At 49.4% G+C, this 13,357-nt stretch overlaps 1 protein-coding gene across 2 annotated transcripts in view; it reads left to right on the top strand.

Annotated features, from left to right (window-relative positions):
* Positions 1 to 1,509: 1,509 nt before the first annotated feature.
* The window catches only part of St8sia2 (ST8 alpha-N-acetyl-neuraminide alpha-2,8-sialyltransferase 2), a 72,901-nt gene continuing 61,053 nt past the window's right edge, over positions 1,510 to 13,357 (top strand). For both annotated transcript variants that reach the window (XM_032893409.1, XM_032893410.1), the window contains exon 1: positions 1,510 to 1,791. In XM_032893409.1, the coding sequence (XP_032749300.1) occupies positions 1,694 to 1,791 (98 nt within the window). In that variant the 5' untranslated portion in view covers positions 1,510 to 1,693. The remainder of the gene's footprint in view (positions 1,792 to 13,357) is intronic.

Consider the following 13,357-nt stretch of genomic DNA (forward strand, 5'->3'; position numbering starts at 1 on the left):
CCCACCTCTGGGAAAGAGACAACTGCTACTGGCACTTAGAGGAGACCCCTGAAGAACTTTACCAAGGCTGCTTCCTTATCCTGTCAGCAGGCAGGGGATAGAGGCTCTTCCTGCAGGGGAATGCTCGTCCCGAATCCCACCACTACCACTACCACCACAGACAACAACAATAAAAATAAAAACAACAACAAAATCCAGCAGACCTCCTGCAGAGACCGCTCCTTCATGTTTCCATTTACTCCCAAAGAGACCAAAGGATTCTGGTCACCATAGCGTGTTCCCTGAAGAGAAGGATGGAAAGCTCTCTAGATCTTTACACCTTGGCTGGAAGAGACTTGGGTACTACTAGCCCCTCAAGAGTTATTCTGGAGCACAGTCAACCTGCCCTCTCTGTTCACTTACCTGTACTTCCCAGACAGCAGGACATTACATGGACATTCCTAACTGCCCCCACCCACAATCAAACTCCGGGAACCTTTCATCAGCCAAAGGATGATCTGGCTTCTGAAAAGTTACATCCAGGGCCGTGTGTGTGTGTGTGTGTGTGTGTGTGTGTGTGTGTGTGTGTGTGTGTGTGTGTGTTGTAATCTAATTCTAGTAAAACTTAATGAATGGGCCCTTCCCACTTAACGCAGCAGAGCAAAACGTAAAGCGAGCTAAAGCATCTGAAGCAGGGAAATAGTTCCTTATGCAGTGGGGGGAAGGGGCATCTCCCTTTGTGGGAACTGTATTTTTCTAGAAGACCTTTTGATCATGATAGGACTCCAGGGGTTTATTGATTAGACCAGAAGAGAGCAAGAGCTAAGGAGACGAAGAACGTACAGCACGAGCCACAATGTGGGTACTATGCCTGCTATTGGAAGTAGAGCAGTAACTATGGGGATTCTCAGGTTCTAGCCATGACTTCAAACAACTCCAGGCTCCAGGCTTTCCCGGCTTGGGTCTGTAAATGGACAGAAATGACCGCCCGTAGAGAAGATGGTGCTTTGCAAGCTGAGCACCTAGCCCACAAATTGCCAGGAGCATCTCTGGTGAAGTTGGCCTCTCTTAGCCATTTCTTCTCCCCTCCTCTCTCCCACTTCCCCTCCCAATTCATCAGCTGCTGAAACATAGCCCAGAGGAAACCGCCTCCTCGCCGCGCGCCAGAGACCGTCCCCAGGTGTTAGTCTTTGTGTCGGAAAACTTTGAGAGGAAGCGAGGGCGCTGGACAAAGAGCGAGCGACGAAGGCGTTTGCCAGGCAGCCCCAGTGCTCGGAGTTGTCTCGGCTCAGCTCAGTCTCCGCTTTCGATGGCCCGAGCCCAGCCTTCCTAGGCCGGGAGTGGCAAGCTCCCTGAGCCTTCCCCGGGCAGCAAAAGCAAAGGCGGGTGGGTGGCCGCTGGAGTTAGTGGGAGGAGACCAGGCAAGGCGCGGAGCAAAGCTGTCAAACTGCGCCTGGAGCCCAGTGCGGGGCGGGGGAAGGGGAGGAGGAGGGAGGGGAGGGGAGGGGCGGGCAGGAGCCGAGAGAGAGCGAGCGGGCTCGCCGCGCCAGAGCAACCCTTGTCTGTTGCTGCTGCTGTCGCCTTGGCCGCCGCCGGCCCGGACTCGCCCGGAGCGCAGGGTGTGTGCCCCGCTGCGCGTGGAGCGCGGAGGCTCCTCCAGCCCCAGCTCCTCGCCCCGGCCCGCGCGCGGGTCCCGGAGGGCACCGACCCCACCATGCAGCTGCAGTTCCGGAGCTGGATGCTGGCCGCGCTCACGCTGCTCGTGGTCTTCCTCATCTTCGCAGACATCTCAGAGATCGAAGAAGAAATCGGGTAAATAGCCGCCCGAAGCCCGAGCCCCGAGTCCCGGCGGGATCTCTTTCTCCCCTGGGCTCCTTACTCCCCATCCGCTTTGTGTGCGCCGCGCCCCCCTGTCGCTCAGCTGGAGGGATAGTGCTGGCGGTTTGGGCTGGGGTGGCAGTGTCAGGGACCCGGGACGCTTTAGGGAGTGGATGATGGGGGCGCGGCTGCCGAGGGGCGTCCCCGGGCGGGGTGCATGGGCAGCTGTAGCCGCGCGGCGTGGGGAAAGCGGACTCGCCCACCCTGCTCCCTGTTCCCTGGTCCCTTTCCTCGGCGTGTGTGCTCTCGGTGTCGCCGGGGTCGAGGGAGGGCGCCGGGGAGTGTCTCGGGCGGGTGGAAGGACAGAGAGTGGAGGCAGGCAGGAGTTTCTTTGTCTCCAGCTCGGCCGCTTTCTCGCCTTGGCAAAGTGGGCAGGGGGCGCGCGGGGGATCTCTGAGCTGGGGGAGGGGAATCCCCTGGCGGGAGCTGAGTGAGGAGGGCTCTGCACCGGCTCCTGGGAAGGGGAATGTGCCCTGCACACACCGGTACGCACCCACGCCGCCCGCCGGCCAACCCAGGATCCCGGCGTGGGGGGGTGGCACCGCTAAAGGTGTGGCGCGCGGGGTTGGAGACCCAGGCTTTCCGCTGGCTTTGGGTGCTCTGCCCACCCTACGACGCCCCAGGCGACCCCAGGTTACTGAGTGCTCACAGCCGGCACCAAGACCCTGAGAGGTTGTAGGAAAGTCTCCAATGCCTCCTGGTGGGCTTCGGAGTCCCCAGGAGCGCGCGTTCTCAGCTTGTCCCTGTCTCTTTAGAGGTGGGCGGGACCACAACCTCCAGCTGCTCCTGGTTCCGGACTTCTTGGAATGCGCTCTCTCAACGGAGCCAGGCGCACCATTAGGGTGTCCGGTGGGCTGAGGCTGCCTCCCAAACCTACAGTCTTCTGCACGCGGAGCCTGACCCATGTCCGGAGCCTCCAAACCGTGGTGGACATGTAGGAAGGTAGTAAGGTTCTGAGGTAGCCTTCAGTAAAAGGGTGAGGTCCCTGAGAGCACAGGATGGGGATCTGATCCTCTGTGGGATTAGCGAGGAGCCAAGCTCATAAACGTCCTGTGCTGCGTGTGCCCCTCCTTTGTCCAACTTCATTATCCACACGAACAGAGGGATGGGTCCTGCCTTCAGACTCCTCCAAAACAGAGAAAGTCCAGAATCCAAGATGTTGAGGCCCTAGGGACCCTAACCCGCAGGCAGGTGCCTCTTCCTGCTCTTTGCATTCTCTTTACCACTGTCCCTTTCTGTAACCCCACAAATTATTCTCTGGACACGACTATGCTCCAAGGGCCCTCTCTGCATCATTCCTCTCATCCTCGGTTTCCCCAAGAACTCCGAAAACTTTCACTAATGCTCAGTTAATACACTCTGTGCCGCCAACTCCTCAGCAGAGACAGAAACAAACTATTTTCCCATAGCTGCTCTCCGGGTGTGTGGTCGGAACAGAAATCACATTCTGAGATAATGGAAGGCGAACCTTCAGCGCTCCCAGGTCTCTGCCTGTCCTAGACCACTGGGTGACTTTGACGGTGAGGGAAAAGGAAGGACCCTCTGATGCCTACTTGTTTTGTGTGTGTGTGTGTGTGTGTGTGTGTGTGTGTGTGTGTGTGTGTGTGTGTGTGTGTGTGTACATATGCTCCCACTTCCGTGAATAGGCACCCCTGCTCGTCAGTTTGCTGAACTTTTTACCGAGTATCTTCTATGTGCCAGGGACTTTTAATTTTTAAAATGCAACGAGAAGATCAGTTACACGTGGTGTCTCCCCTTCCTGCCAAAGGCATGTTGAAGCCTCCACTTTCCACAGTCAAATTCTTCCAGCAGGCAGTCAGAAGTTTCCACAGGAGCATTTACATATAAAGTGTGTATTGCAAACTCAGGACTCTTGTGCTGTGAGCATATCTATCATGTTTCACCTGGGGATCCCTGAGTCTCCCTCCCTCCCTTACCTGGACTGATCCTAGCACGAAAACGGTCGCCTAGCCCACACCGACATCTTCTATAGCATCCTCTGTAGACTCTTGTCTTTGGGCTGGACTTTAGCTTGGTCAATCATCAACACTGTCTCCTAGTTTGATGGAGTCTCCATGCCACGTGGTTGGTATCAATAGCCCAGTTCTCTTTGCAGTCAGCCCGATCTGTTTAATCTGTAGGTTAGGAGGCTCACTGTGTTTTCCATGTGTAGAGAAGGAAAGAACAATGTGGGACAGACCTAGGAATCGCACTTATCTTTCTGATAAGGAGTGAAGTTTCAACACAGTCATTTATCCTTGGAGCCACCTCAGATGTTTGGTGTGGGTAAGTGACCTGACACAGATTTGGGGGTGTCAAGAGAACTCTGTCTCCTTTGTGTTATGCTTCCTAGGAAGGCATTGGGTCCTACTCAGGACCACAGTGCTTTCGCACCACCCCTTGCTACCTGTGCTGGGGAAGGTAACAAATTATGCACCAGAGAGAATCGTGGCCCTGTCCAAAAAGGTCTGATTCTGGAAGGGGTAGAAAGTGTGATCCTGAGATCTACTGGTCAGGCAAGAAAGACAGACAGGGTCACTTTGGGGATAAGTTTTCCTGGGACTAAGAAATGGACAGTAAGGGGGATGGGATAGGAGGGTTATGGACGGGAAACCAGGAAAGGGGATAACATTTGAAATATAAATAAAAAAATATCCAATTTTAAAAAGAAAAAAGTAAGTAAATCTCTCTCTCTCTCTCTCTCTCTCTCACACACACACACACACACACACACACACACACACACACACACACACACCCCACACCCTACAGACCCATTCTTCCAAACTTTCAATTCTTTCTTAGAAAATGAGATTTTAGATTGGTGGCTTCAGTGGTCCTGACCTAACCCAAGCATTAAATGTCCTGTGGCCAGGGGTAAAGCTTCTAAGAGACATCTCTTCTTCTGAGTGATTGTCTCCAGAGTTCCACTCTTGACACTCTGGTCATTCATACAGGACTGTAAGAGAAAAGGAAGTGTAATGAGACAGACTCTCTGCAAGGTGCCCGCCCATCCATGCTCTCTGGGAACCAAGGAGCACATTCAAGTTCTGAGATTCAATGGGGCTTTGGTGAAAGAGACCTACAACCCCACCCCCACCCCCAGCACCTCCCGGGTTTTTTGGTCAGTTGGCCCACATTGTATCAGGCACGTTCAACCTTTAGATACTGTGACATGGAGTTATCATCTACAAAGTTCACAATATGCTCTTTAGTTACCAAAAACAAACAAACAAACAAACAAAAACCCAATAGTGTTTTCACTACATTTGCAATTTTACAGTAGACTACATTCATAGCTCTCTTGGTGTGTATGGGGCCTGCAGCTTTGACATACCTGCTAGGTAAACTGAGTTATTCTGGTTCTCTCCTGGGCATTCAGAAGGTACAAATTTCCCCCGTCTAGCACAGGTTAGGCACACAACATCCTTAGGCAAGGTGCCTCTCAGAGGTCCCCAGGCCACAAAGGGCTCCTCCTCTAGAAACAGCTCCCTCTTTTATCAGTTGTGCTTGGTTTAATGTAATATCAAATATTTAAGTCATGTTATAGTTGCTTCCATGCAAGGCAGACTTATACGAGTTGTCATCCAATACCCCAGTCACCAGATGAGCCATTATAACTGTAAGAGAGTTCTGCAACTCTGTTTGAAAGACAAATAAGTAGTTGGGGGTCCTAACGATGCCTCTTGTGGCACTAAGGGGGTTGGTAATGATGGTTAGCATGAACTGTGAGAGTTTCGAAGTTCCAAGACATTAACGTATTCTGTCTGTGCAGTACCCCAATGGCCAGCAACCAGTGGCACCAAGAACTACTACTGTTCATTGAGCTCTGTGTTTCTGGCCCATGCTGACTACCTTGAAGCCCGTGTTCACTGACCCATCACCCTCTCCATCCTCAGTGCTGCCACCCCTAGTTTATCAGTAAGGAAACCAAAGCTCTGAGTTAATTTGCTAGTAATGAAGTACTAGGTCTACATAGGCCAGAGGTCAGGCAGACTGTGGACTAAATCTTCAGGAGGAGATGGCTCTGTCATTCTCTTGCAAATGAGATTCCTATGGCAACTGAATCAGACTTCTCTGATTACGCACAGGTATCCAGAGCAGGGGTGATTGTGAAGATATTTAACAACCGATCCATCTCTGACACTGATATGTTAGAATGCATATCAGACTGGCCAGAATTGATGCCATCTAGCACATTATGCCAGGGTCCTAGCACCCTATTAAATGTCAGGTCACGTCTGGGAAAGTGACAGAGGAGGAGGAGGGGCTAGATCTGCCCATCACTGCGACTGGATCCATGAGTGACTCGCGCCATCCAGGAAAGACAAGGTGAAATACACTTTTGAGAGGAGTCTGAGCGGATGTGGAGAACATGGCCTGGGGCAGTTGCATCCTGTGCTCCGTGACAAGAGTCCGTGTTTATTCAAGGTGGTCCCTTTGTTGGGGGAGGGGTCCGTTTTTTCCCTCCTCCATCCTAGTATAGTTCACCCAAGCATAAACACAATTAAAAGATAAAATAGAAGAGAAAGACGTTCTGGTTTTAACTCCCTCGCTCCTAGTCCTTGATGCCAACTGTTCTATCATCAAATTTAAATTGTAAATGGATATCCGTCTTGGAAACCAATTCAGTGTGCATAGCCTCTTTCCCCTTGTAGTACAGAGTTGCTAGGTTTAAAAAAAAAAAAACTGTTTGGATTTTTACAAACTGGGAATGTTGAAAATGAAAATTATAAATACTTGTCGAAGAGTGGGATTCTAGAAAAGCACTGACTTCTCAGAGCAGAGAATGGATGTCCATGTCTATGCCTGAGCCATGGCTTCTCCCACAGGTTCAACCTGCTCCATTCGATATTGCTCACGTCTTTCTAGATTATTCCATAGTCGCCCATCTCTTTATCTTTGCACATGCCAATCCTCCTTTCCGGGACTCCTGATATACACTGGCCTTCCTGTTCTTCTTGCCCCCTTCCCAGGCCCATGTCTCCTCACTACTTGGCCACCACCTCCTTAGCACCACCTTCCCAACCACCCTGCCCACTCTCGCTCTTCCTTCATTGCTCACCCAGGGTGCACTTTGAGTATCCCATCATGCCAGCATCTTATGGAGACAGAGCTCACAGTTACATTTTATTTCTCCTCTGTCACCAGCTCCTTGTGAGAAATATATGATCCAGGAATGCCCAGCCTTTTGACGTTGCAAAATGACATTGCCAACTACAAGTCCACCCTCAAGAACCACTTAATCAAGTTACCGAAACAAATCGTTTTTTTAAAGTCACAATGTTTTAAGTTAGTGTACTGGTTTGTAGTGAGCTGCATTCATAGCTATCCTGGGACGCATATAGCCCAGGGCCCCAGGATGGAAATGCCTGGTAGATAATGAAGCCCATAAAGGTTTTTGTTTTGTTCGGGGCTTTTTTTATTGAATGAACAAACTCCAGGCTTAGGGATTGGCAATTGGATCCTAGTCTCAAAAGATCCCCACTGTTCAGCTAACAGTTAAACAACACCTCCACTTGGTGAGAGAGTGGAGGCATTTCTGCCATGTGCAGCATGAAAGGTACAGTCTGGGAAGGACACTGAAAGGGACACCTTTGAGACATGGCCCACATAGGAATACAAGGTCCCACGCATGTATGCTATCGCCAAATGTTCTTTATGGGGCATTTGAAATCAGCGTTTTATTTTTAAAACACTGTCAGGCCAGAGGCTCGTGATGACCACTCAAGGCTGGGGACGCTGCGTGGATCTAGATAAGCTCAGGAGGATCAGATCTCACAGCTGCCTGGAGCAAAACTGAGTTAGACAGGCAGATGGCAGGATAGCAGGAACTCCACAGCCCAGTGAGCTGATGGCTGTCTCCTGCTGGTGGGAGGGGGGTGATGGAGACAGGTCCGTCCCTGAAGGTCTGCCAGAGTGACATCCCCAGTGGCTGTCTGTCTGACAGTCTGGGTCTTGCTTGCTATCTCTGTGGTGTTAGTCTCATCCTTAAGTGTTGAGATTAGTCACTCTCCTAGGTGGCAGCTGGGCTGGTTTTAAATTCTCCCCAGTTGCCCGCAATTCATCACCCAGCCAGGAGACTGTCCAGTGTCCTGACGGGACCTGTTTGTCCCTGAATTTGCTCAGCTTCAGCTGTCACCTACTTCACAGCAGTGTGGAGAGAATCAAGAACCGCTTCAACCAAGGAGAGCCGTGTCGCGTCTGCATTACACGCGGGCAGCTGTGTTCCTCCTGACACACTTGCGAGCACTTGGGGGAGCTGATTTGTTTCCCTGGAAAATCCTGCATCACGCCTTGCTTGCTGTGTGAGTTGTAAATCTGCATTGCAAGAGAGAGGCTCTCGCTCTGTCAAGGGGATTTCCCAGGCGCTTTCTTGCTATTGTCTGAGGAACCCCAGATTCTGCTCTGCTCTTCAGTCCCCCTTCAAGCTTCAGGGGTGCAATCCCTGCTCCTTTAGCTTCTAAATCCACAGCTTGGAGATCCAGACCGTCCCTCTGACCAGTGGTCCCCAAATGCTGATGTGCAGAAAGGACAAAGGATACAAAAGGGAACAACAAAGAAGAAGAAAGAAAAAGCTACAATGTAGCCAGAACAGTTAGGCAGTTTTCAGTCCCAGCTGTCATTGGCTCGGAGGGTCTATATCTGGAGTCTCTGCTTTCTTTTTCTTTTGGCTACTAAGATGACCATGCTTTTAAAAAACCATTTGTAATTGTCCCAATAATCCTCTTCCTTGGCTAAACAGGTTGAGAACCAATGCCTGTAAAGCCCAAGTTTTTGGGTTTTTTTTTTTGACTTGTTGGTATTTTTTAAAAAATGTTACCAGCTTTTAAGATCTTATATGCTGGGATCTGGGTCCTAAAGATCCATGGTGGGGACCATACTGGAAGACACTGCCTCCCCCAGGACCCCTGCACACAGTTCTTTTCTCCAAGGGAAAGGCAACAACAGACAATAACACCAAAGTCATTTTATGGGTATTAGATCTCACAAGCAATATAGGGTTGATGTGATTGTTACCCCTATTGTACAGATGAGGAAACTGAGGCACATAGCTATCAAATAATTCATCAAGAGTCACATAGCTAGTGAAGTGAAATTGGAACCCTGGCTCCAGATGACAGGAACTATCCAAAAGTGACACATGAAGCAGCCTCCAGTAAGGAAATAAATGCTCTAATCTCCAAGGAAGAAGTCCCCGAAACACCAAGGGCTGTGACAGAGGACTGTACATACTCAGCAAGGCTGGGGGAGGCCTTCAGGGACAGTGTGCTGGAGCCCAAGACATAGTAGGCCATGAGAGCAGGAATGGTCCATACAGAATGGAGGGCCAGCTTTAGAATGCCACTGCCTTTGCCTCCCCTCCAACAACCTTCTGCCCAGAGCTCCTCTCATCAGAATGGCTCTGGAAAATGGTGTTAGTTAGGGGTAGAGGAGAATGAGTCACTGAGAGAAGAGGAAACAATACACATGATTAAGGCCTAGAGGAGTTTTCTTCTGATGAGGAACTGAAGGGCTGTGTTGTCAACTGCCTGCCCCAGGCCAATGGAACCTGGTAAGGAAAGATTCCTGTCTGGGAGAGGATGGGCTTCAGCAGGGAGATGCCTCATCCCAGGAAGTCTCACTTTTCCGGGCCTGACACCTTCTCCAAGAGCTCACACCAAACCTCAATAGGTATTGCAACTCTGGTCTTTGTCCATCTGCAGATAAGCAATAAAGGCTTAGAGTGATCCCAGGACACAAGTAAGAGGACCTGTGTTTACCTGGCCCTGGCCCTGGCCCTGGCCCTGCCCCACTGCACTCTGTTAACTTTTGGTACTTTTTTTATACCCTCTACTCTAGCACTCGACACTCCGTTCCACTTTCTATGCCATACTGTGGGTTGGTAAAAGGATACTGGAAACTTCTGAGTCTGTAGGAGGGCCTCACTGACCATCTGTAGTCTCCTAGCACTGAGGTGACATCGCTGAGGGCTGGCATTTCAGCAGAAGCAGAAGAAAGGGCAGACACACCAGGACTCTGCCCAGTAAGACCTGAGCACTTGCTGTAAGGTTTCCTTATCTCTAGTTTCTAGGCTAAGACTGTTGGCCTCATTCAGGGGAGCGATACCTAGGGTAACTCGTACCTTCTTTCACGATGTGTGCCAAGACAGTCTAAATATAGAGGCAAAGGCATATTGTGTCTGGAGAGAGTGAGCTTGATGGGGCAGGTGACTTCAGCTTGATGTTTCCATAGGTCACAAAGGGCCTCTAACTACATTCCTAGAACTTGACTTTCAAGTGAACTATGCAAGATATCCAGACTAACGTCCTAATCAAAATGTTTATCTATGAGAATCAAAAAGTAAGGTGGGAGGAACTCCAGTCTGTGTCTGGACATGCTTACAAAAGGCCTCCCGAAAAGATCCTGGATGCATGTGGAAACAGCCACAGTTTACAGTGCTTTCCATAGCCTACCATTCTGTGGCTCTAGCCCCACAGAGTGAAGACTTAGGGCTTCATACACATCTCTTCCAGATGTGCAAGGCCACTCAGAGCCTTACTTCTGCAATGTCTTACTGGAGCAGGACATCAGCCTCTACCTCTGTATCAGTAAGGAGCTAGCACCGGGCAGTGAGGATGCTTGGCTGTGGTGAAACACTTATTACCTGTGTCCTCAAACAAAAGTCCCCACTTTTCTGAAGCCCGGTTTCCTAAGACACAGTATTCTCCCGATTATGCAAACTGCAAATGACAAAATATGGAAACTGTGGCCACTATAGAAAGCGATAGGGCAGTTCCTCCCAAAACCCTAATACAGATTCCATGCTATCTAATCTAACAGTCTCATTTATGGAGGGGCTAGAGAAATGGCTCAGTTTTTGAGAGCACTGGCTGTTCTTCCAGCAGACCCAGGTTCAAGTCCCATCGCCAACATGGCAGCTCACAGCCATCTTCAAGTCCAATTCTAGAGAATACGACTCCCTCTTTTGGCCTCTATAGGTAAACACAGATAAGGTACACAGACACCTATGCAAGCAAAACATGCATACAAATAAAGAAAAATAAGTAAAATCCCCGAAAAGTTTATAAAATTGAAAGCAGAGACTGAAACAGTAATGCCACTGTTCATAGACCCACCATGCACAATGGCCATCGGTAGGAGCAGCCCATATCCACTGACGGACGAATGATGACATATGTAATGAAATGCTATTCAGCCTCAACAAGGAAGAAACTTCTGACACATGCGCTGTCCAACATAGCTGAACTTTGATGCCATTAAACTAAGCGAAGTAATGCGGTCAGAAAAAGGCAGCCACTGCTCGATTCCTCAAACCAGCCAGATTCCCAGGAGAATGGTGGTGGCCACCGTCAATGGGAAGAGAATAAAGAATTACTATTTAATTAGTATAAGTTTCCCCTTTTGCAAGATGAAAGGGGTTCCATAGAGGGATAGCAGAGAAGATTGCATAGCAATCAGAAATGTACTTAACGCCACTGAATAGAACAGTTAAACGAGGGTAAAACGGTAGATGTTGCACATGTTGTACTTCAACTTTTGAAAACATACACACACACACACACACACACACACACACACACACGGGAGAACGCTTGGTGGGTGCTGGGGCACGCTGGTTTATTTTAAGAGCATTGTGCGGTTTTAACAAAGCGACGTCAATGAGAGGGTTATTTCATTTAGGAAATGATACGGAGCCAAGAAGCATGGGAGAGAGGCAATAATGGGAGGGGGAGTGGCAGAGACACAGAATTAGAAAATGCACTTCACTGCTGTGAGAGTGCGTTTGGACAGACTTGCTGGATGTGGCCCAAGTCCTTAACTCCTGGATTTAGGACTACGGAATGTACAAGCCCACACTTTTCTGTGTGACCATTGATGTAAATCCTTGCTGGCCTACCCGCCTGTCTAAATTCAGTGGAGAAGTCCCTAGGTTCCCATAAACACTCAAGGAGGAAAGAGAAGGCTCCTCAGAGCCCGCCCAACCACCATCCTGTGCGGCTCGCTGCTCTCCCTCGCTCTTCTACAGTGGGGTAGTCTTGAAACTGCCTTTTCTTCCCCTCAAGAGTGAACTTGACAAGAGCCTCAAATCTGATCTTCCGATTTGGCAACAGAAAGACTAAGAAAATTGGGGTCTCACACTACGCATACCTGCAAGAAGATGGGAATATGAGTTAATATGGCTTCTGGAAGGTATGAGGTTTATGAAGTCATTCTCAGACTGGAAAGAGCATCAGAATTGCTTCAAAGGCTTGTCCAAAGCAGATAGTTGAGCTCCACCCCAGAGAGCCTAAGGACTGGGAATTTGCATCTTGGACAAGTTCCAGGATATCCTATCACTGTCAGGGCCTCCGAGGGTCAGGAATTAGACACTGGTCTGTGGCCTTTTCATTCAACGTATGGTCCTTAAACCAGCAACTCTGGGTGTCGTCTGGAGGTCTGGCAGACATGCTGAACCTCAAGCCACCTAAGGCTGTGTCTGCCTTGTAACGAGGCTCAAACAATGTGCATACACACGCAACCTGTGGGAGCATAGCCACACCCCATGATAGGATGTTTTGCTCAATCTTAAACTGCATATGCCAGAGTAGCTCCCTAAGATTATAATGGAGCTGAAACATAATATGCCTTTCCTATGTTTGGGTAAAAAAAAATGCATACCATTTTGAGGCCTGTAGTAAGTACACTGTACAGGAACATGGTGTTTGGTCCTCGGAGCAATAGGCCATTTAGCACACAGTCAGCTGATGGAAGGCTGCACCATCCATGTTTGAAGAACTCTTGGTAGCATTCACACAACAGTGCTTAAGGATGCTTTTCGCAGGTATGTCTCTGTCAGTAAAGGATACGTGAGTGCAACCGCTTTCTTTCTCAGCCTTCTGCAGTGACCCTGGCCCTACTCACCAGGGAGAGTTTGCCTATGTATCTCCACTGTCCGTCAAGGAATTGTCCTAGAGCGAATGTTTTAAAAAATGTTAATGAATGTTAAAATGTTAATGCAAAACGTTAATTAAAGTGAATGTTAAAAAAAAAGTAACTCATTACAGACGCAAGTGGGAATGCCCTTGTGTATTGTGAGGAGCTCTTTATGTTGTCCACACATTTATTATAAAGACACCGCAAGACATACTGGAGAGACGGCTCAGTGGGACAACTGCTTATCACACAGGCTTGAGGACCTGGGTTTGAATCCCTAGGACCCAGGTAAAACCAAGGGCAGTGCACACATCTCTAATCCCAGTGCTGCTACAGCGGGATGGGTGGCAGAGATAAGAGAATTTCCAGAAACTTGTAGGCTATGGGTATGCACTGGCAAACAACAAAAAAGACCAGTTCAAATAAGGTTGGTGGTGAAGGGAGGCAGGAGAGGCTATCTTCTGACCTCCATGAGTGTGCTATAGTGACCACACACACACACACACACACACACACACACACACACATACACACACACCCTGCAAGAGCAATTTGATGGACAGGTAACTAAAACCTAAGAACA

The sequence above is a fragment of the Rattus rattus genome, chromosome 2, assembly GCF_011064425.1.
Source record: "Rattus rattus isolate New Zealand chromosome 2, Rrattus_CSIRO_v1, whole genome shotgun sequence".
NCBI lineage: Eukaryota > Metazoa > Chordata > Mammalia > Rodentia > Muridae > Rattus > Rattus rattus.